At 42.8% G+C, this 23,823-nt stretch overlaps 3 protein-coding genes across 3 annotated transcripts in view; 2 read left to right on the forward strand and 1 right to left on the reverse strand.

Moving 5' to 3' along the window:
* The window catches only part of LOC135337056 (uncharacterized), a 4,692-nt gene extending 1,003 nt beyond the window's left edge, over positions 1–3,689 (forward strand). Inside the window, exon 2 of the mRNA XM_064532949.1 lies at positions 1–3,689. This exon is cut by the window's left edge and continues 793 nt beyond it. Coding sequence (XP_064389019.1) covers positions 1–3,538 — 3,538 coding nt within the window. The 3' untranslated portion in view covers positions 3,539–3,689.
* A 746-nt stretch (positions 3,690–4,435) lies between these two features.
* Positions 4,436–20,156, reverse strand: LOC135337057 (1-phosphatidylinositol 3-phosphate 5-kinase-like). The gene is made up of 29 exons (XM_064532950.1): positions 19,995–20,156; positions 19,254–19,418; positions 18,366–19,055; positions 17,601–17,780; positions 16,962–17,197; positions 16,315–16,519; positions 15,836–15,999; positions 15,164–15,373; positions 11,978–14,834; positions 11,814–11,917; positions 11,481–11,552; positions 10,982–11,147; positions 10,418–10,605; positions 10,221–10,337; positions 9,986–10,082; positions 9,675–9,880; positions 9,212–9,376; positions 8,797–8,987; positions 8,266–8,602; positions 8,091–8,206; positions 7,571–7,801; positions 7,168–7,465; positions 6,732–7,078; positions 6,344–6,446; positions 5,984–6,063; positions 5,768–5,871; positions 5,372–5,594; positions 5,043–5,204; positions 4,436–4,806 (listed from the first exon to the last, which is right to left on the reverse strand). Exons 2-29 carry the CDS (start codon positions 19,413–19,415, stop codon positions 4,622–4,624), a joined length of 8,196 nt encoding a protein of 2,731 aa, XP_064389020.1. The 5' UTR covers positions 19,416–19,418; positions 19,995–20,156; the 3' UTR covers positions 4,436–4,621.
* Positions 20,157–20,186: 30 nt separating this feature from the next.
* On the forward strand, positions 20,187–23,732 carry LOC135337058 (alkaline ceramidase 3-like). The gene is made up of 12 exons (XM_064532951.1): positions 20,187–20,418; positions 20,615–20,725; positions 20,781–20,833; positions 20,974–21,026; positions 21,143–21,233; positions 21,533–21,568; positions 21,892–21,947; positions 22,789–22,839; positions 23,058–23,114; positions 23,172–23,273; positions 23,446–23,491; positions 23,577–23,732. Exons 1-12 carry the CDS (start codon positions 20,301–20,303, stop codon positions 23,622–23,624), a joined length of 822 nt encoding a protein of 273 aa, XP_064389021.1. The 5' UTR covers positions 20,187–20,300; the 3' UTR covers positions 23,625–23,732.
* The last annotated feature ends 91 nt before the right edge of the window (positions 23,733–23,823 follow it).

The following is a 23,823-nucleotide window of genomic DNA, read 5'->3' on the forward strand; positions in this document are numbered from 1 at the left end:
TGAGCTGACAAACAACAGTGCTGACTTTGGTGGAGCGATTAGTGTTGGCTCAGGTAGTGTGTCCATCTCCAACAGTGAGCTGACAAACAACAGTGCTTACGATGGTGGAGCGATTGGTGTTGTTTACTCAGGCAGTGTGTCCATCTCCAACAGTGAGCTGACACACAACAGAGCTGGCTTTGGTGGTGGAGCGATTAATGTTGTTATCTCAGGCAGTGTATCCATCTCCAACAGTGAGCTGACACACAACAGTGCTAACTATGGTGGAGCGATTAGTGTTATCTCAGGTAGCAGTGTATCCATCTCCAACAGTGAGCTGACACACAACAGTGCTGTCTATGATGGTGGAGCGATTGTTGTTTTCTCAGGTAGTGTGTCCATCTCCAACAGTACGCTGACACACAACAGAGCTAATAAAGGTGGGGTAATTGATGTCTTGCAATCTTCCACCTTGATCATCAACAACACTGACATTATTACTAATAACATGGCCAGTTTGAACATTTCGCAATCAAACGTAACATTCACTGGAATGAATATTGTCAGTAACAATGGTCGTCCCATTTATGCTTTCAATAGTCGAATCGAGTTTAACGGACCTACAACACTCAGTAACAATCATGGTGTGTTTGGTGGAGCTATCAGCGCTGACCAGAGTCAAATATATATTAACACAGAAGGAGTTATCATCACCAACAACACAGCTACCTCTGGAGGAGGGATATTTCTGAGAGAGAGTACACTCTTTGTAAATGTGCCAATAAAGATCTATCACAACACAGCACAGGATGGTGGGGGGATTTATGCATATTCCAGTAGAGTTGAGTTCCAATCAGTGCAGACGGAATATGCAGATTTTAGGCCACTTCCTCCAAATATACAGAGTGATAAACAGAGTGAGATTGCTCACAACATTGCTGAGAATGGTGGAGGTATACATGCAGTATCTTCAACTATTAAACTAACTCAATCACATGTCAACATTGACTCAAACACAGCTAACACAAGTGGAGGTGGAGTGTATCTACAGCAAAGTTCGAAACTGTACCTATTTAAAACGATTGGAGAAAGGACTCTGCGATATGTTAAGCTAATGATTAACAACAACTTGGCTCAGTACGGAGGGGGGATATTTGTGGCAGATAATACCCAGAGGAGCGAATGTGGAGGAGGAGTCACAGAATATGATGCAACTCGAACTATTTTTGCTGGCTGCTTCATTCAAACAATTAAACTGTATGAGTTCGGCTATTCTGATCCAAACTATTTCAACACATTCATGACTAACAACACGGCTACCCAGTCAGGAGCAAACATCTACGGAGGTTTGTTGGACAGGTGTACAGTAAGTCAAAATGTTGAATATAAATCTTCAAACGGATTGGACTACATAAAAAAAACTGTCAAATCCTCCATCGAGCCACTATCAATCTCCTCTAGGCCTGTTCAAGTAATTTTGTGCAACTATTCACAATACGACTATGGTTCTACAAAAAAAGGACACACATTTACAATCAGTGTTATGGCTGTTGACCAAGTTGGAAATCCAATGAATGCCACAATTCACAGTTCTGTTGTCAGTGAGAGTGGAGTTGGTCGTCTTAAAGAAGGACAGGCTGAACAGAAAGTTGGCAATCAGTGCACAGAATTAGAGTACAATGTATTCTCACAAGACAGCTTTGCTCAGGTGGAACTCTATGCTGAGGGTCCATGCACCAACTTGGGAATTTCAACACAAATTATTAATATTTCTTTTCAACACTGCACATGCCCTAGTGGACTCAAGCCAATTCAGTCCGATATTGAGTGCAAGTGTGACTGTGATCCAGACTTGCAACAATATCAGATAACAAACTGTTCTGAGGAAAATGGAACCATTAAGCTGGAAAGTAATAACAACATATGGATAGAATTTATAAATACTACCAACAAAACAGGGTATGTCGTTAGTAACTGTACATTTGACTATTGTGTAGAAAAACCAGTCAACATCAGTCTAAGCAACCCTGACGAACAATGTGCCTACAATCGAAGTGGTGTCTTGTGTGGAGATTGTGAACCAGGACACAGTCTTGTTTTGGGTACGTCCAACTGTAAGGAATGCTCTAATCTTTACCTTCTTCTACTAATACCATTTGCGCTGGCAGGCATATTGCTAGTTGCTTTAATTCTCGTGCTCAACATCACTATAGCAACTGGAAATATTCATGGCCTCATTTTTTACGCCAACATAGTAGCTGCTAATAAAGCAATTTTCTTTCCTAGTTTAAACAACTTTATAACAGTTTTCGTATCATGGGTGAATCTTGACTTGGGAATTGACACGTGCTTTTACAATGGAATGAACTCTCAAGGGAAAGTACTCCTTCAACTTGTCTTTCCCGCTTACTTGTTTCTTCTAATGTTTTTTATTATCATTTTAAGCAAATATTTTGACTCATTTGCAAAGCTCCTCTCCAACAGGAACCCAGTTGCTGCCTTAGGCACACTCATCCTACTCTCTTACTCCAAACTCTTACGGTTTGTCATTGCTGCATTGCAACACAGGGTCTTGGACTATCCTGATGGTAAAAGTGATATAGTTTGGTTGTTTGATGGCAATGTACAATATTTCGCTCGCGATCACCTCCCTCGGTTTGTTGCTGCAGCCATAATCCTCTTTGCCGGTGGATTGTTCACTGTACTGCTCTTCTTTGGACAATGGTTTCCACGCTGTTCCAAGGTTATGATATGGACCAAGAATACAAAGTACACTGGCTTCATGGATGCATACCATGCTCCATTTACTCCCAAACATCGCTACTGGGTGGGACTGCTTCTCTTTGCTCTAATTATTCATAATCTAGTAGCTGCCATGGCTCTCGACACTTACCTCCCTATCCTATCAGCTGGGGTTCTATCAGTTGGACTGATTGTCTGGAAACTACTAAATAATCGTTTGTACAAAAGTAAGTTTTGTGATTCCCTCGAAACTCTCTATCTATTCAATGTTTTTATTCTTTCATTTGGCACCTCTTATGTCAAAGATACAAATAAAGATCAGTCAGCACTAGCCAATACTTCAATGGCTATATCATTCACCTTATTTGTGACAACGCTCTGCTATCACTTTTACCAATTCGTACTCAAGAAGAGTAATACATGGCTGAAAATAGAGGACACCATAAGAAACTTAGGAGCTGGTGCTGCAGACATGAGACTCCGACGAGCTAACAATGCCCAGAAAATGTATCAGCTGGTAGCCGATGAAAATGATGAAGATGAATTACTCGAAGCAGTAGATGATTATGAACAAAGAGACGCCTTGAACCCACCTTACACTGATGGAGCCGTGGAAGAAGCTGACCCTGATCGTTACATCACTCCTCCCATCATCAGACCAGCCACGAGGCCAGACCAGCTGAGACTATCCTACATGGATGATCTAGCCCCACTCACCACAGAGGACTACAGAATACCAGCCCCTCCCCCCCCAAGAGTCAATCATCGTCCTGCTGTTACACACACAGAAATCGGCCCCATACGCAATGAAGTGTGAACTGTTTTATTTAGCTGAAGTACCTTATCATGTAAATAAAATTTGTAGGCATTGTTAGTTCCAACAGTTACTGTCGTTAGCACTTGTTTATGTCACTATAGTTTAAAGAGAGATATGCTTTTTTGTAGATTCTTGTAGATTTATTTTTTGTAGAGATAACAAAATTTTATGATTGTGCTATAATTATAATATTCGATTCACACATAATTATCTACGTTACCAATAGATTACATTCATGAGGTCAATTACCAAAGAGTAAAACCATAGTATGTAGGTGCATAGTTTAAATGAACCTTCCAGAGTTAATTTCTCACCATTGCCTGTTCCCTCCACAATCTCGATCCTTGCCACCGTTTTTAGACATCGCACGCTCACTTGTTAAACTTCTTCATCATCACATTCCGTGTTTGAAGAGTCCATGAAATCTGCAAATATACAATCACTTAGTTCTCATCTGTCATTACTAACAATTCAACCAAGTGTTGTCCTCAAGAGGTCCACATGCACACATGCACACAATTGATAACAATGGCACTGCTGCATGTATCTAACGGTAGTAGTGCCAGGTCTGGCAGATTATGTGAGCATAACTTTCCATGCATTCCATATGCAAACAAGTTAAGTGAAGTACATTATAATAATCAGTACAAGTAGTTGTACATTACAAGCTTTAGCTGAGCTACAGTACATCACCTTGAACACACTCTAAACAACAAGGTCAGGAAGTATAGTTATATAACTATATCAATACAATTTCACTGCATAGTATCTAGTATATGTACAGGTACAGCTGAGGGAGCCTGAGGCATCTTCAGACATATAATTATAATTATGGATCTATAGACATGCAAGGGGGAGGGGCTCATGTGATGTCTGATCCCATTGTGTTTTAACATGCATGCAGACAATAGTGTTTCAATACAGCAACAAAAGCACTGACAGCACATTTCTATCAACATTTCAGAAATAACAATTGAGGACAGAGAACATAGTCACATTACAGTGATGCTTTGAGCAATAAAAACAAAATCACGCCAGAGACATGACACACATAATTATAATAATTTTATAGTTAATACAATGCTAGTACTTGACGTCTGCACCTAGCCCTGTCCATTTATCAGGCACTACAGTGAAATATTTGTCCATTGCCTCGCAGAATCTTTTACGGTAAAGTTCAGGGTACACGACAGTTGGTAGCGTCTTCCCAGCTGTCTTCTTGAGGAACATTTCCACCCTCTTATCCAGCGTAAAGGTACGGATATAGTCTGTTGGGGAGGGAGAAGGAATAATTATATGATCAGAAAATTAATACACTTGACGTTCACAATTATTAAATTGATAAACGGATTGCAACTCGTGATTAAAGTTATAAGACATCTTTAAGAGTATTACAAACACTCTTCATGGCACAATCACAATCAACAAACGTCGAGAGGAACTGAACGACGTAGCTTGTTGTTTTACAAGCCACACACACTTATCCGCCCCCTCACAAGCTTACCAATAATTCCAACGACAAGTTCTCCCGTGGAGTCGTCGATGCAAGTGAGTAGAGAGTAGTCCATGATGGCGTTCTGTGCCAGGAACTCAGTGTCGGCTAGTATGGCCTGCATCAGTACACACTTGGAGTGGGGGTACACGTACACTGGGTTGCAGCAAATTGCTGGAGGGGGAGAACACGTTTATTAATAATTATATACTATAAGATTTGGACACTTGCTATACTTGAGATACGTAAATTATTTCAGGCTTTTGAGATACTACAGAATCAAGCTTCTAAATCGTGTGCTACTGATCAGCTGACAGTTAGTTTAAACAAGTATCACGTACATTGAAGGTAGTTCTCATCCAACAGTACGTCCCCACTGCTCTCTTTAGACGGATCAATGAATCGACTTCTCATGGAGCCCTTCAAATCGAACACCTTGTTGGTGCTGTGCTCGTACAGAAGGTTCTCCATCACTAGAACGTCCAATCGCTTTGAGGAACCGGTACGAGAGTTGCGGAACCCAATACTGTACGCACCGAGAATCTTGGCCAAGGTCAAAGGTCGCTAGAAATATAAAGTACAAAAAAGTTGCAAAATACTTTAAATTGGTAAACACTCAAAGTGGGTATTCTTTTTTTTTGTACGATCTTTTTCCTACATTAATACAGCCAGCACTACAGAATAACTATAAGCTCGGAAAAGTCACGGCATCCAAACAGTTCCATATACATGTGTACCTTATCTTCCAGAGCCTTTGTGACGTGCTTGAGGTAGTGAGGAGCAAAGAGCTCAAATGATGATATCTCTATTGACTTGACCTGCTTCAGAATGAATCGATCATCTGAGGAAAAAAGTGGTGGTCACGATTAATAGGCTCGTGTGCTGTTGGACAGTTGTTGTGCTTTAATTACACACAAGCACGTAGCTAACTTTTGTAAGAGTTATGATTATACCTGCTACTTTGCAGAAAGCTGATCTCGACTTTCCTCCTTTAGCATCGTACTTGATACAACGAGACAGCGAACGAATAAAACTGAAGGGAACACAAGTAGACTAATAAAACAACGGCAGTTTCTGTAAAATCGATATTATTCCTACACTCATGGCATGCCAGTAATGTGAATCAGTAGTGAGCAAGTCTGTACACTGACAATATACAGTAAAGATTCACTCAGGTATACTAGTCTACATGCAGACCAATGCTAAACATAGGGATAGTCCACTGCAACTATACATGTACATTAACTACGTGCTTTGCATGAAGTTACCCTCTATAGCAAATACACAGTGAACCCTCCTCCTAACACACACACCTCTCCTCTCCACTGGGGAAGATGAGCTCCCTCAATTCTCTAAACTCCTCGGCATAGTAGACCTTGCAGAAGAAACTGGCTGACTTGTCAGGACTAGTGAACTCTGAACAAAATCAATGGCCATAGTAAACCACACTTACGTATGTACGTAGGCATGAACAAAATCAATGGCCACATCATAATTATGTATGTATAGTAATAATAGAAAAAAGCTGCCATCTTAATAATAAGATAGTACAGTGAACTGTACGGCTGATAATACATGTACACATGCATATGCTGTATCAACACACAAGTTATCTTATCCATAATGCTAATTGGATTTTACAATTAACTTTTTAAGCTTTCTTTTTAAACAGTAGAGCAATTAGCGCAACACAGTCCTTACCTAAACTGACATGTGACGTTGTTTTCCCCGAGTCCATTTCATCAGCTCCACCTAGTCCAATATTAGGCCCCACCCCCTCCGTAGACGGGTCGCTCAACCGTGATGACGCTATGCTCGGGTCATATGACTTCACAGACAAGCTGGTCGTGAGTTCTGCCTTCTTGGACAAATCTGGGGTGGTTTCTAGTGCCTCAGGTGAGGTTTGAATTGACGCTGAGCCAGAGAAGAGGCTGATACCTGATCCCTTCTTCTTAAGTTCGTTTATGACGGCTTTCAGGTTTGTCTTGATATTGGCTGCATTAGCACCAGGGGGGGGCCCCTTCTCGGAGTCACTCGTATGTCGTTTCCTATAAAATGATAGAGGAAAACTTGAAATGACTGAAATACAAGAAATGTGACACACTTGAAGATAATTATGTACAATTGATGCACTTACGGTTTAGGGCTGGCAGTGGGTGCTGGTTTGACCTCTGTGACCTTTGCTGAAGCTCCGCTCAATTTAACAGCAGTCCGTTCCTGAAGCAGTTTCAGTTTGCGTAAATATTCTCGGGAACTCAGAGCAAAGGCGATGATGGATGTCGGCTCCTTCTCGTAGATACTCATCGGAAGAGTGATAATGCTATGCATCGAATGATGCTCAGTGTTTGAGAATGGAGGCGGCAAACGTTGAAAGGGACGTGAGAGCACCCCCGTCCTTTCTTTGTCCCTCAATCGTTTTTCGCTGCCTCCTCTCCCTATTGTAAGGATTAATATTGAGAATGTGTATACAAAGAAACTAAAACACTTCAGGATATGCAAACCTGATGACAGCTACGTACATCTATAGTACAATATCTGACCTTCGGAGTGACTCTCTGTGGCTGTTTGAGCAAGACTAGACCTCTTCTGTGATCCAACCTGTTTTTTGCCTGCCTTCACCGTCAGTGGTGGGTCAGGATAACTAGGGCTTGTGGAGTGACTAGGAGCTTGTGTTGAAGAGCGGCTGCTCATCGGACTATTTGTAGTGATGACGTACGGATCGAGGAGGTAGAACTTTGTGGGATCGTCTTTGGAATCCTGCGTCTCTTTGCCTGGGGTGAGAATGTGCCTGACTACCTAATGCACTACTGCTATAATACGTGCAGCTGCATTAAGGTTGTCATCAACAAACAAATCAAACTGCATGCATTATAAAGCATTGTACGTACTAAGATCTCTGGCATACTGTACATGTATGGCAGCTGAAGGATAAACGGGAGGGGGGGGGGCACCCATAACTATACATTCTGTTGACAAAATCCAATATTTCGTTGGTTTTTCGGCCTTGGAACATGGTATAGCCAAAGTTATACACCACACTGCTTTATGAATGTTTCCCACCTCTGAGTCGTGCAAGCAGTCCTCCGGCACTGTCAGTCTGTACCTCCTCCTCTCTCTCTGCTGACTTGGCAATGTCCTGCGACTGCGGCTTGGGCGTCGGAACTTCTTTTGGTGCACTGTTAAAAACAATGATTATAGCATCAAAAGTTGGTATGACAATGTATTATTGTCTTACTTTTCATGTTTGACATCTCCTTCAACACCTGGCTTTTCATTAGGGACTTCCCCATCTTTGTTGGGGATTTCTCCCTCTTTGACAGGGACATCCACGCCAGGCTCCTCCGCAACACCAACATTGCTAGGGGTTTCCCCTTCAATGATAGGGATTTCTCCCTCTTCTGTCAGTTCGCTGAGGTTAGGTCCACCGTTGGGAGTGGTGGGCGCGTCCATGGAACTGAGACCACCCTCCGAGCTGTAAAGGGGTGTGGTATCCATGGGAGAGAGGACTCCCGCTTTCGATATCTGAAGAGCCACAGAGTCAGAAAACTGACGCTTGTGAGTTTTGTCCATGGCTGTCGGAATTAAAAACGACATAATCTCTTGGGGAACGTACAGTGTACACATAATTTTACTCATACAAACGCAAATGAAAATTTATTCCTCAGGTTTAACCATATGCACTATAGCCAGCCAACATAATTATACCTTTACTGTATCCTACATTCTAATTACTTGCATGCACTGAATTCTCACTGATCACTTGTACCTTCAGATTGTAGCAGACCACTATCGGAGAGGTTTCTGGAGTGAGCCTTAGCTCCAGTGTCAGGGGAGGGGGGACGGGAATCCTTACCTCCCACAGCCAGTAAGTTGGACGCAGATACTGTGTTCAGGTCCACTGAGTCAGAGTGGGTGGAGCCAGGGGGTGTGCCATATGGCGTGTTGCCTTGACTACTCCTACAAGATGTACATGTATTATACATATACGTACATGTAGCTAGAAATATTAATTTAGCCAAATTCAGCTGGTCAGATCTAAACACACCATACCCATTATCAACCTAATTTTACGTTAAGAATTGAACAGCAACAACGGCTACACTGAAAGGTTATATAGGTACATGTACTGAACGGTAGCAGCTTATTAGAGTTACGGTCACTCAAGTATTGCACACATGCACCTTGAAGGCTCTGTAGAGGGGATAATGGACTGCAGGGGTGTGCTGTGGGTGGAGCTAGTGGACGTGGCAGTGGCCGGGCTGTCTCGAGAACTCTCCCCCTGAATGCTGTCTTTCTCTCTCATCTTGCGACGATACTCTCTCACTTTACTATCCATGTCTTCCAGGCTGTGGGGGTGGGGTGTGGAATAAGTGAGGGGAGTGAAGTGTTGAGGGTGGTGGAATAAGTGAGGTGTGGGGGTGGGGTGTGGAATAAGTGAGGGGAGTGAGGTGTTGAGGGTGGTGGAATAAGTGAGGTGTGGGGGTGAGGTGTGGAATTTAAGTGCGGTGTGAAGTGTGGATTAAGTGAGGTGTGAAGTGTGAGGTGTTGAGGGTGGTGGAATAAGTGAAGTGTGGGGGTGGGGGTTAAGTGAGGGGGTGAGGTGTGTGGGTGGTGGAATAAGAAGCACACCAATTTCCCGCTCACTTTATGTTCCAGCAGTCCACCAGGTCTGCAATACATCTCTTGAGGTCTGCAATGTTGTCCTGTAAGTTACCGATAATGCTAGCCTCCATCTCGTGGTCAATCTTCATGTTGTCTTTTCCTGCCTCCTCCCCCGATTGGAACGGACACCCGAGTACAACAAGATCCTTCAGCTGCCTCACCTTTGACCTCAGTGCATCTCGCTCAGCCTAAATAAATATAATGTTTGGAAATAACATAATCAATTTCTCAGGAAAATCGTATGCTGAAAAAGCCTGGTAATAGTAACAATACAAATGTATGTATAGTGTTACCTTAGAGTTGGCAATATGGTCGTCAACGGTGTGAGCGACTGGTTCCAGTCTGTACCGCTCCAGCTTCTGTCCGATACGATAGAACACACCCTCCACTCTGTGAGGGGGGGGGGAGTAACATGTTCATGGATTTAATTGGGGATCATTTCATCTCCCTCCTGCATGGACATCCAAAAGGCGGCCACACAAGAGAAAGCAATTACAAGCAATGTGTGTGTGGGCTTGATGTTCTCACATTCTTTGGACTTGTTTTATTTCCGTTTTGAAGTCCAAGTGGAACCTCCGACGAGGAGTGGTGATATGAATAGTCCTCGGGGGAACCAGTACATCCAGCATGTCAACCGTGTCCGGCCTGTGTGTATGTGTGGGGTGTGTGTGTAAGTGTGATGTGTGAGTGCGTGGGTGGGTGTGTGTGTGAGTGTGTGAACGTACTGGAAAGCAGCCAGTTTGTCTTTGTGTAGGAAGTATTGTACATAGTCCTTGTGGACAGAGTGAGTACACGCCGAGTTCTGGTCGCCTTGGTAACGAGTACCATACGTCTCGGAATAGAACTTCAACTCGAGAAACTTTGCAAACGAGAAGAGAAGACTGTCCTTCGACATCTTAGTGTAGGGAGTGCACTGTCGAAAATGAGAGTATGCATACCAATTAACATTGACCATGAGAACAACTTACGAGTGTACCGTATTACTAGAATATTTTGCGGGTGAAAAACCTTTGCAAATGAGCCAAATCAGCAGAAAATTTGACCCTTTGTGATCTAACTATTGCGTTCTGGCAAGGATCGTGTGTGTTTACTAGTAATAATTTTAAGGTTTTGCGGATTTTATTGTTGCGAATTGGTCAACCATCGCAAAGTTCGCAAATGTTTGATGCTCGCAAAACATTCTAGTAGTCTAATACGATAGGCACAAAGTAGAGTCACACACAGTGAGGTTGTTATATAATTATAGGCTCTGAAAATAACTTATTTTGAAACTGTGTATTGTATAATACCTGGTCACAAAATTTGCAGGCCAGCCAAGTATAGACGCCGTCGTCGTTGCCAGGCAACGGGGAAACCAGTTTTTGCATGTTGATGTGGATTGCTGACAGTGCATGGATCACATGACGTTGATGCTGCACCATGTCACTACCACAAGCGTGGCAGTGATAGGAAGACCTGAGGGGGAATAATGCAAATAGCCTCACGCTATAACACATATACACATACACGGAGTTTACATTTTTCTGTAATGATGCCTAACTTAATTGACACAAATCAGAACAAAGTGGACTGGCTTCCAATACTCTGTTTTGTATTGTTTCTTGGAGGACTAGAATTTACGTGCAAAATTAGCAATATTATGGGTACGCATGTGGTATAGGTAGTCTACATGTACATGACTTAACTTATTGTGCCCATAACTATACTACAGTCATGTATACGTGCGTGTATAGTTAAGTGCGTGTACATCACATGACTATGCACATGAGCCATGACACACACACACACCTGAAGCAGTATCGATGCAGGAACTCTCCTAGAGATATGTCGTTACGGCCGTAGTAGAACATTGGAATGACGCTATAAGTGCATGGAAAACATTGGAATGACGCTATAAGTGCATGGAAAACATTGGAAGGACATAAATAGAAGAACAAGCAGGCAATGCAGAAATAAATAGCTATAGCTATAGGCCAGTAAAATCATACATGCATGTACATGTACGTACATGTAAACACAGTTTTAACTAGGGACAGTTAATAAACAGAAGGCCTGCATGACAGGCTGTTCTACATGCATGTACATGTACATGGCCACACTGTGGGGGGTCTGTACACTCACCAGGGGGGCACACAGGGGTCCTGATGCTTGAGTCCATCATGTGATGTGTTACTGAACAGAATGGAGATGCCTTGATGCTTGATTGGATCAAAACAATCCAATTGCTGCAAGAGAAATATATCATTACGTATATACACACACACACATACACACGCATATTTTACCTCATCAGCTGCCAGCCATGCCTCGTAGTTTAGGTCGCCATGGTAATCATCCTCCGTCTCCGCATTTCCCCGAGAACTGCGATCAAAATCTTCCAGAGTTCCAAATTTTTCTGGCCATTTTCTGCTCCCTCCAGAATCACGATTCTTGTCACCGTTTTTAGGTGTGGCACGCTCCTTGATAAAATCTTCATCGTCACTTTCCGTGCTCGAAGAGTCCATGATATCTGCCGCCACAGTCACACCGTTCTCATCTGTTGATACTAACAGTATACTCTGCGATACTGCTTCCATATCATCGACCACTATATCGCTGTCAGTACATATTTCCTCCTCGGTAATAATTTGCTGTGAGTCATCGTCTATTGCATCAACTTTCCTAACAACTTTTTTAACAAATTTCTTAATAATATTTCCAGGCATAAGTTTTTTAAACGGGTCCTTCGATTTCCGTGATTTCGACTTAGACACATCCCTCTTAGATTTAACCTCTGGGCCTCCGCTACTTGCCATGGATACCTCTGTCTCGGACGAGGCTGGGGACTCTTCTATTGCCGCTGCTGCAAGTTCAAATTCCCGACATTTGCTGAACACCTTTTCTAGATAGAGATGATAATTGGAGGCTTTTTCCGCTGTTTTGAAAAGAAATGTGTTTGCTTCGTCTTCGTAACCCGCTCGAGATCGAAAATCAGCCAGTGCAGCTTTCATTTCGCTACTGTTGGCTTGAATGAGGAAAATGGAACTAGTGAACGGATGACTGGACACGCTCTTGTACGATGGTTGTGTAGGAACCAGTTCCAAACCTAGACTCTGATTGTCACGTCCAGATTCCATTCCAACAGTGCTCTGTACAGTGCTCTTTGTGAGTCCCATTTCCAAGCGAGTGGTGGAGTCCAATTTCAGTTCCAAACGTTGGGCATACTTGAATAAGTTCTTGGCTTTGAAGTGATATGACCAGTAGATAACGTTTGGTAGGTATCGTCTAGAATCAGCTGATCTTCCCTTGGGGGTTTGTAAATACGGAGTTTTGAATTTCACGTATGGAGATATGGAAAGGAGTTGACTTCGATGGGCTAGTTTGAATTCCTCCTCGGCAAGTTCATCGAGTATTTTGCCTGTCATTATACCCGTATATGGAGTGCGTGCAACAGTTTGAATCAAGGGCTCTTCTTTAACCTCAACATTGTCTACATCTGCTTGTGTATTTGTGGCTACTTCATCCCCAATCAGTGGAGTTTGCACGTCCATCGTTTGGTTTTGATCCTCCATCGTTTCAGCAACAGACTCTGGGGTATCTTGTTCAGTAGATGGCACAGGAGCCTCAATCTCAACCGTGCAAACAAGTTGTTCTTTTTCCATTGTTTCATCTTCCACTACTAATTGTTTTTCCTGTTCAGGAACAACTTCTGAATCATCTTCAATTTGAGTTGGGGCAAGTTCCGAAACAACTTCCAAGTCTTCTGTATCAATTTCAACAAATTTCAAAGCCTCTAGTTTCCTTTGCAGCTCTCCGTGAGAGAGGGATTTTAGGGGATAGCCGAGGGACGGATATAGCGACCATTCCGGGGTGGAGCTTGTGGAGGTGTAGTCCTCAGGGGGTGTGGAGGGGTCGTCTTTGTTTATATCCTTAGGCCATGCAAATTCGTCCACAAGAAAATGAGTTTCCAATATGGAATTATGAGCAATGTGGAGCCCGAATTGGACCACTTTTTTGACTTTTTTTAGTTCTTTTAACGGAGCCCCTTGTAGGATGATCACACAACCAAGTTGCTGAGGGCAATGATCGAAATACATCAGCGTCTTCTTATCGCCATCCGATAATGGAAAAGTACGAATGTAAAAATGTCCACATGTACCGAAAATCGAAGCAGTTCCAAACATCAGCTGATCGAGAGAGTGTAGGATTTCGCCGTTTGTGCTCCGAGCAACTCGGCCCATTACTGAAGGTTTGACATTCACGGCTACAACGATACCTAGCTCATACAGCATCTCAAGAGCAAGCCGAGACACAGAGCTTTGAACCAGAATGAGATTTGGTTTTATAGTGCTCACTTTGACAACCAGGTTCTTCAGGTATTTCTCTTCTTGAAGTTGAAGAGTGTCGAAAGACGACAATTGGTTTTCTTTTCGTTGGAATTCAAAGGCACATTTTAAAAGAAGAATCTTTGGGTTTTTGATGGATCTGAGCATCTTTTTGTGCGTGACATTTTTCGTGCCAACAACGCCATACACTAGAGTGCAGTTGTTTCTTATACCACGTGGAATTTTCTTGATCTTCACATATTGGTTTATATCCATCAGATCGTCCGGTAGAGCATCCGTACGAACGTTACGAGTTGCCTCCATTATCAGCGGTTTGATCACTTCCATCCATTTCAAGTTGAGGCCAAGGCTCTTCATTTGCTGGACCATGAGAGAGTGGTAATGATCATCGTGTACACGCTCGTAATGAGTTAAAGCTTTGTCACTAGGGATAGACGCTTTAGATTTCTCGTCGGCACATTCCTTGGCCGCCTCTGTGGCAGCACTGAGACCATCCACTGGTAGGGACTGAACAATTTCTTCGCTTCCAATCATAGAGAAACTTTGTCGAGTAGGGCTTAGAGTTTGATCGATACTCGGTATAGTTGGGAAGTACGGAGGGTCTTGTTTCGCTCGCATACTTTGCTCTCGATCGATGACCAAATATTCGTCTTCATTCTCCAATTCTCCGCGTCCTAGAGAGGTATACGAAGTCGGCCGTGAGTTTCTCTTCTCCGCCTCGAGATGAATGGAGGAAACTCGAACACCTTTCTCTGCAAGAGATCGTCGGTGTGTGGGGGATACGTGGATGAACCCTCGAGTCACATCCATCTCTCCTCTGGGGGGGAAGAAGCAAGTCATTTCATATTCGTTTTTATTTTACTGTAAATTATTATGGATATTCTTCTTATGATAAGGCAATACCATGACTGATGTATATATAGGTATACGTGTAAGTACAGGGGGGGGGGGGGGGAGAAACGAAATCATTGTTTTTTTACAAAAATTGAAGTATCGATACTTTTCAGCCTACCATGACCTGGTAAGTACATGTACTGCACTCAACATAAACTGATTGAGTATTACAATTAAGGGCATATGAAAGAAGAGAGGGCATGCAGCTCACTATCTAGTACACGTAGCTAGTAGAGTTCCTTAGTAACTCACTGGTTTTCTGTCTCTTCATCATCTCTGAGATGTTGGAACCACTTCGGAGCATCTGTTAGTAATGGACCCTCTTGATTATCCGGCAGTGAATTAGCTGCCTCCACCAACTCTAGGAATAAGTTTACGTCTTCTCGGAAGTAGGGATCTGCAGTGACGATGTTGAGACGTTTGGTGTCCACTAGAGCCTGACCGACACGAATGGCCACCTCCCTGTGTGTGTGTGTGTGTGTGTGTGTGTGTGTGTGTGGGTGTGTGGGGTGTGTGTGTGTGTGTGTGTGTGGGGTGTGTGGGTGTGGGTGTGTGGGGTGTGTGTGTGTGTGTGTGTGTGTGGGTGTGTGGGGTGTGTGTGTGTGTGGGTTGAAGGAAGCAAGTTTGATACATGTACACAATTTCTCACATTCAGCAAAATACCATTGTCCATGGTATTAAAAGTTCCAAATAAAAATTCCAACTAGCTACATCTGGTGATCCAATTTCAATAATAACCATAAAATTGGCATAAGAATTGAATGCACCACACTTTCTCTTAGCAAACGATAAATATGAGATTGGGTTATAGTGTCTACAGTTGCAAAGATGCTTCACTAGATACTGGGTCCCCTCCCCCCAAACAACGCACTACACTGTACATGTGAACATACAGTAACTGTTATTATGCTCAAACTTTCTCACCTTGATCTCACATGTTCGTTGACCACTAGCCATTCCACGAGCTCATGACCGCTGTACGTGTCGGGGAAGTTCCGTAACCGATAGCGATGGTGGAGACGAGGTAGACCAATGTCCGGGTCTTGTAGTTTGAGCCACACTCCAGTAGCTATGTCCTCTAGTTCGTCCTGTTACAGTGTGTGTGTGTGTGTGTGTGTGTGTGTGTGTGTGTGGGGGGGGGGTGTGTGGGTGTGGGGGGCATAAGGACAATACCAGTTTTTAAACTAGCATTTTGGAGCCCCTTTTTATACAATAATTATACACAATGAAAGATTTCTTTCTAAGCTTTCAGAAAACTGACATTAGATCAATGATACTAGTTTGAAATGTGCTCAACCTCCCTCCCCCTCTGTTTAATCAATGGTTCTGTAGGTACTTTAGTTCACAGACAACTTTAGTGAGGCTACTGCAAATTCTCAGTACCCAAGCTTTAGTTCACACACCTCGTCCAGGTTTAGTAGACTCTCCCCCTTTTGACCGACTGTGAGACTGTCAAAACCTGCCAAACCACTTCTACGAGTGAGGTGATACAAGTCATGTCTTGAGGGTGATAAATCAGTGTGCTCCTGACTCCGCCCACTAGCCTCGTCCCAGGACTTGTGAGGACTGAGCATACTGACTGGACGAGACGTATTCTTCAATGTGCCACTGTGTGTGTGGGCGGGTGTGTGTGTGATTTGTGATGTGTGGGTGGTTGACATACTAGAGGCCAATTTTAGGTTCTTGCTCTGAGTAAATCGTACTACAGCTATCAGGGCTGCATCCAGGATTTTGGATCAGGGGGGGGGGGCGAATTGGGAAAATTAAAAATGTAGGAGGGGCATCAGAATTATAGCAGTACAAATTAATCTGCCAGATCCTAGGGGGGGGGGGGGGGGCGAAACTGTGCCCAGGGGGGCAAATTACCCCCCTCGCCCCCCCTCAATGCAGCCCTGGCCTCATCCACGTAGGTACACATTGCATCCATAACTTTTGAAATAATAATTTTGATAGCTTTTTGGTTAAGTTATGGCCTGTCTCAAAGGAACTGGCAAACATGTACCAATTAAAAACAAATATGTACATATTATATTCATGTACATGTACGTACCTTGTAGACTTCAAAACTCTCTCCCCTGAGCTACTGTGCATGCTCATTGGTGACGGTGGATCACTTGATGTCACCTGAAGCTTGATAGGGGTCATAGTACCAGAGAGACTGGGCGAGAGGTTGGAAGAATCTGAACTTTGACCCTCACTACTTAGGAGAGGCGAATCTTGTTTCGGCTTTCGTGAATGAAACTCTCGGAAAATGTTTTTACACTCTTTGCACACACGGAGATTGCCCTGAGGGAAAATCCGAATTAACAGCGTGATGATAATTATGCAATCATATAGATTAGTTAATGTACTGAGTTGCTTCTAGTGGTAGCATTAACAGGCCTGAGTTAACTAGTGGAGAGGGACATTTGTTGGTGGTTGGTACTAACCACTTCTAGACAAAACTAACCACCTCTTAGGCCTCCTAGTTGACCACATGTTAGGCTATGAACGGTTTGTTGAATTGTGAACTAGGATTGAAAAATAGCCACCAATTTGAAAATACTTTTTATTGGCACGCACATCACTGAATAAAGTAAATGTACAAGACAGTTGCGTCTGCATGACGACCATTGTCAATGCTGCTCATAAGTACTGTATCCTTTTATTATAACTTTACAAAAGATGTGCAGAATCAGAAATGGCTCACCTGTAGGTTGGGTCTGAGTTCAGCAGCGGGTATGGTCAGGGAGCAGCAGTTATTGCAGTAAATGCGGCCACAGATCCTGCAGTGATGGCGACGGATAAACAGGCTGAACTTGACCCCACAGTCTGAGCAATCCTTGCAAGCCTTGTCCGGCATCCAGTATTTGCGGAGGTCTGTACCCTCCTGTGTGGTGTGTGTGTGTGTGTGTGTGTGTGTGTGTGTGTGTGTGTGTGTGTGTGTGTGTGTGTGTGTGTGTGAAGTGTATACAAAAGGTATTGGGGTGGGCAGGGATTGTCAGTCGCACACCCTCCCAATCAAACGGAAAGCTTCTAATAAAAATATATATACGATGGTTGGAATCCAGCCTTCATTCATTACTTTGTCTAGTAAGTTTTAATTATTAGTGTGTGTGTGTGTGGGTGTGTGGTGTAGTGTGTGTGGTGTGTGTGGTGTGTGTGGGGGGAGGTAAGTATTGTAATGCAGGGAACATGTATGTACATAATTATATTTAGCTCTGTATATATGAGAAACATTGAAAGTGTGATGCCTATATCAACGTTATCAGTGTGATTTCAATGCAACCTACATGACTGTACATGTGTGTAAGCATCTTTATCTACACACAGACACACAATACCATTGTCAATGCTGCCCATAAAACACCTCCTTAATTGTTACAATGAACAGACTAGTAGACACAGGCACACAATCACAAATAAAACGCTACTACCGTAACAGTCTGTCAGTTATTACACTAATTGTAAGTACCTCATCCTTCCCGATGTTTCCAAAGCGTGACAACACTTCCCTCCTGTCCATTGTGCCAGACCTCTCCATGGACTGTCCCCTGCCCGAGGGGCCATGGTTAGAGGGGGGTGGGCGAGGATGGGTATACGACGTCAGAGACAGTTGCTCCGAATCTAATTTAAAAGATACTTTATCGTTTGAACTCCATTTCGCCACTCCAGGTTGTGGTTGCGTCGAAGGAGGTGCTCTGTTGGGGGGTGCTGATTTCGGGGGTTGCCTAGACGGTGGTTTTTGTGGTGCAATCCCTAAAGTCTGGGGGGCTTGTTTTTGAGGATTTGAAGTACCCCCTCGAGCAGGACGTACCAACAATTTGGCTTGTGGATTATTGCCAGTCTTTTGAGGATTTGAACTTTGAACTTTGCTGACGTTCACAGTAGGTGAAGGCCTAGAGGCGGTAGCAACTGTAGACGCTTTCTGATTAGTCGGTTTTGAGGGTGGGACACTCGACTGGTTGGTGGATTTGGTTTGAGGTATACTCGTTTGATTGGTTGCTTTAGTGGGTGGTGGTACACTCATCTGATTGGTCGCTTTAGTGGGTAGTGGTGCACTCATCTGATTGGTTGCCCCTCCTCCGCTGAACATCCTTCTGAAGAACACTCTTGCCCGACCTTCTGTAGCATCACCATCATCGAGGTGTGAGGACACCTCAACCTGTGACCAGTCAGATATTAGTGCGGCTATTAGAAGTAGAATAGATTTTCATGACTCAAGCCATGATAAGTAAACGGTCCCACAAAGATAGCTATTGAAACAGCTCAACTTTGCACACAGCTCAACTTTGCACAGCTACAGAGGTACAGAAGCTTCCCCACACCAACTCCCCTCACACCTGCACACACACCCACCCACCTGTTGTGAGACTGGTTCACTGCTCCTGAGAGAGTTGTACGGAGAGAACATTGTCATCTCCTCTCGAGAGAGGGGACGTCCACTATCTGGGGGGTCACTGTCTGGGGGGTCACTGGGGGGCTTGCCATCACTGCCCTCCCCACCAGGCTTTGGTTGTGACATTGTCTGCACAATAAAAAATATAATAGAGTAAGCATTCCAAGAAGTAGGCATAATTATACGCGCAATTGATACAACACAATAAGCTCAGTGCCGGCAGAATTAGACAAGATTATTATAGACAAGCGTTCAAGTTCCATATCCTTTTAATATACATGTAGCAAATAACATGATAAATTGACAAGGGGGAGGGGCTCATGTAACATGTCTTATTTATGTACTGTAGGTCTTCATTATAGTCAACACTAAACACAGACAGATCTCTAGTTAAAGCTTTAAGCTTTGGGAGATTTGTTGTTGGCTAAAGGCTTTCTAGTTGGTGTTATTAAGGGGAGCAAGGTACCACAGACACAGAAGAGGGGTGTGTCACCTGGCTAGCTAGCGCTCTACACGGTAGTTACTAGTAGCTACTGGTACACGTACATGCACTGTTACACTAGCCTGTAGAGCTAGTGGAATAAGCACAGAGGTCGGTTTATGACAGAGCCATAGTTATACAGTACCCACTGCCCCTCAAGAGTCAGACTTTGGCTATAACAAATGAAACTAGACTCAGCATTATGGTTTTGTCCATTATTATACCTTTCAAAGCTTGCTTTAGACTTGATTCTTGCTCTCCAATGTAGTACTTAGTAGATCCAAACAATCTTCACCTATACTTACTTACTATAAATACACTTATGGACATTCATGGTTATCTTGATTGATAGAGATCATCAGAGCTTGTGCAACACGTAGCTTGGCCATTTTGCGTTGCATTTATGCGTTGTTTCACCATTACAGAGTGTAGTCTCGAGGGCCATGTGATAGATTTTAACTACTGCATGCTTGCAATAAGGAGCAGACAACACTGAGGAGGCCGGCTACACAGTACAGGACTACAGAGCTATGCCTCCATACATAGCTCCAGAGCAAGGTGACCGTGTCGGTGTGTGGGGGAGTCCCACCTCTACCCTGGACTGGTGTGAGGAGAACCACGTCCTCTCATACTACATCGCCGAGTTCTGTGAGAAATAAAATCCGAGATAAAATTATATTGTTTTATCACTACTTTTTGTAACTAGTGTACAAATCGTCCATGTCCCAAGCTAGTCCCAACAATGGGGAAATCCCTAACTGAGGTCTGGGGCTTGTAAAGTAACTAACCTTTTGTAAGGGGAAATCCCTAATAACCGAGGTGTTATTATACATTCCTCGTGCAGGGAACACTGTTAGTAATGCTGCAATGATCGTGCCTGCACTGTGGGGGCTGTGGAAGTGTTACAGTAATCACTTAGAGACGAGGTACTACCTTTGCTATATAGGCTTGTTAGGTAAGGGTTACTGGTTGCTGAATAATGATGATTGATGATTGTGCTCTTTGCACAGCTGTGGGTGTTGGATCACTACTGTTTCATGGGACCCTGCTCTATACAATGCAGGTATGTTGTAATGAATGTGCATGCAGTGCGGGAGCTAGACTAGTGTGGGAGCTAGACTAGCTCTAATTCTTGAAAATGAATACAATAGACAACTAATCACTGATCAAAATAGTCAACTGATGCTCTTTTCTTATGTGCAGTTGTTGGATGAGCTCCCCATGTTGATCCTCAGTGCATGCATGCTCTTCACACTGTGAGTAATTGAAACTGAATCAAGTTGTGTTTGTTCAGTTCATGATCTTTACCTACTGGATTTTGTTCATAATTCTGATTTGTTCTTATTGGTAAAACGATCTTTGCCCACTGCAGGTATGAGATGGGACAACCTAGAGGAGTGTATCCCACGTCTACCTACATCAGAACAGTCCTCTTGATGGCCTATACAACTATCGTGATTCTCGTGAGTGCACTTTCCAACAATTTCATTTCATTTTTCACAATTATTAACGATAATTATTCCACGTTAGCTAATTATGTATACAGCATTCATTCTCCCATTTGCTTGTTTCCACCATTTTGGTTACGCGTGCTTCCTCCATCCAATCCTAGACATTTTTCACATACATTCTTACAAGGGTGACTGCAATAATTATTTATAGGCAGCATGCAGTTTCTCTTTAATGTCACAGCTAGGGTAGAAATTATCAAGTGGGCTTCTTAATCATTATTCTATAATTAGAGTGATTTTTCCCTATACAGGTTTACCTGATCATCCCCGACCCTGTGTTCTTCGAGGTGAAGTGTTCTATCATCATACAATGTGCCCACACTGGTCGATGGTGGTGGTTGGTGCTAACCACCTCCAGAGACAAAATATCCATCTCTTAGGCCTAGTTTACTGCACAGCATAATTATATAGGCTATATTATATAAAAGAGGCGAATAATTACATCAAGGAAACAAGTTCAACACAGACAAATTTGTGTCAGCTTTGAATTGAGACTGATGATTAAAAATAGGCACTACTTCACTGGGCAGATCCCTGAGACATGTGACTAACTCAATTAAGCTCTTCTATACACGTACATACTCAGAGTGTGCATGTGTATGCATTGCAGGGAGCCTATGCCGTGATGGTATTAGGCCTGGTAGTACACGGCTTCTATTCTATAAGGTAAGCAAATTATCGAGAGCACTTATGGAACACAATGAAAGGTGTAACCAATCTCATATTTTGACGTAGAATTGATTAAATGAGACTGATTTAATAGAGACAATAGTGCAAGCCTTTTGGAGGTGAAATTAGAGCATTTTACTGGCTTTTTTCCAAATGGTGTTGTCTGCATTTTTGGCAAAATTGTACGTTGCCACCAGCGAAATTAATTCATTTTGCAGGCCTTAGTGATTAATTAATTATAAGCCATATCCTTATTATCAGACGGAGCCAAGCGCTATTATCACACATTTAAATAATTATAATTATTATGTGAAAATTACAAATCTTAAACTTTTATCAGTTGATTGTTTTTTCCGCTATATACATCATTATATCATTATGTCATTATATCATTATATCATTATATCATTATATCGTTGTTATTGTCTGTGTGATTTGTCCAATAGACAGACAAATTATTATCGGAGTATAAACACGACACGTGTTGCCATGCAACATTACACTGAGCGTTAGCATGTCAGTCTCAAATATAACGAGAATGAGACAAAATAGACATGATTGTATTCATTCTTGAGATTAGAGCCCATAAATATTACAGCTTCCATCATGCCTGTTGGTAATGCTGTTGGTAATGCTGTTGGTAATGCTCTCACATCCTGTAAAAGTTCACATTGAGTTGTTTTAGACGATAATTATTTGAGTATAATTATGTAAGAATTTCCTGCTCTCTAAGAATGTCCTACTCTCATTAGTGACTGGCCACATACGGTAATTAGTGGTTTGTAGAGCACACACAAACACAGACACCGACAAAGTGCGCATGTTTACTCCATTGCAGTAAATACAGTGGCTCTAGGCTGGTACCCATGGCACTGGGGTCCATGGCAGTGTGAGTATAATTGTACATGTACCTATAGATATATATACATGTATATTGATTGTCAATGGCCTGTGGGTTACACTCTAGGAGGGAGGTTGCTGCCCTTGAGTTAAATACACCAGCTAGCTACCACCTGTATATTATTATAGGTACTACCGTATGTGCCAAGTGTATAATTATAATTATAACATTCACATTTGTGTCATGTGTTATGTTGCTTTATACAGGTATGGGTTTGGGTTTGTGCTCTGGAACATTGACAATCATTTCTGTCCCAAATTGAGGTAATTCTTATTCTTGTATATAAAGAGACTTTAACCCCCCACCCCACCACCCCCCAGGGAGTATCGGAGCTCCTCCCACATCTTTGCCCCCCTCACTCAGTTGCACGCTTGGTGGCACATATTTGCTGGAGCAGGAACTTATCTTCACGTGCTGTTGAGGTGTGTGTGCGTGGGTGTGTGTGGGCGTGTGTGTGTGCGTGCATGTGTGTGCGTGGGCGTGTGTGGGCATGTGTGTGGGTGTGTACATGTATATAGCGTATAGTATATGCATATACGTGTTGTATTACTGGGATCATTATTTACTGTAAAATGTTTATTCTCTTCCCTGCAGTTCTCGACTACGAATGCAGACTCTCAAACATCACTGCTCTATCAAGGTAATCTATAGTGTACCGATACGGAAACAGTTACCATGCCAACCCCAAGTTACCATGCATTTATTTACTACGTCTATTTCTCCAGTATTTCTTCGGAATGCCTTATTTGGAAGTGTCTAAAATAAAGAATTAAACGAAAGAATTGAACGAATCACTGCATAGACATTGTAATTGTCATAGCGTTATTTGCTGAGATTTATTTATTTTTGTGCAAAAAGTTGGAATTGAATGAATTATGTGATCTCATGATATATAGGCGGTAGAACAAATATCTCGTGTTACAAAGAAGCCCTTAATGGTGACCACATTGCGAGCTTAAAGCACAACAACAG

The sequence above is a fragment of the Halichondria panicea genome, chromosome 6, assembly GCF_963675165.1.
Source record: "Halichondria panicea chromosome 6, odHalPani1.1, whole genome shotgun sequence".
Taxonomy (NCBI): Eukaryota; Metazoa; Porifera; class Demospongiae; order Suberitida; family Halichondriidae; genus Halichondria; species Halichondria panicea.

What these genes read in the sequence shown, in the direction of transcription:
- LOC135337057 (XM_064532950.1), bottom strand. Translation starts at nt 19,415, where the DNA reads ATGTCACAACCAAAGCCTGGTGGGGAGGGCAGTGATGGCAAGCCCCCC. An exon ending in GATGAAGAGACAGAAAACCA is followed by an intron (nt 14,835 to 15,163) that starts GTGAGTTACTAA and finishes CTTCCCCCCCAG; the next exon opens with AGGAGAGATGGATGTGACTC. An exon ending in ACTTGTCGTTGGAATTATTG is followed by an intron (nt 4,807 to 5,042) that starts GTAAGCTTGTGA and finishes CCTCCCCAACAG; the next exon opens with ACTATATCCGTACCTTTACG.
- LOC135337058 (XM_064532951.1), top strand. Translation starts at nt 20,301, where the DNA reads ATGCCTCCATACATAGCTCCAGAGCAAGGTGACCGTGTCGGTGTGTGG. An exon ending in TTGCTATATAGGCTTGTTAG is followed by an intron (nt 20,726 to 20,780) that starts GTAAGGGTTACT and finishes CTCTTTGCACAG; the next exon opens with CTGTGGGTGTTGGATCACTA. An exon ending in AACATCACTGCTCTATCAAG is followed by an intron (nt 23,492 to 23,576) that starts GTAATCTATAGT and finishes CTATTTCTCCAG; the next exon opens with TATTTCTTCGGAATGCCTTA.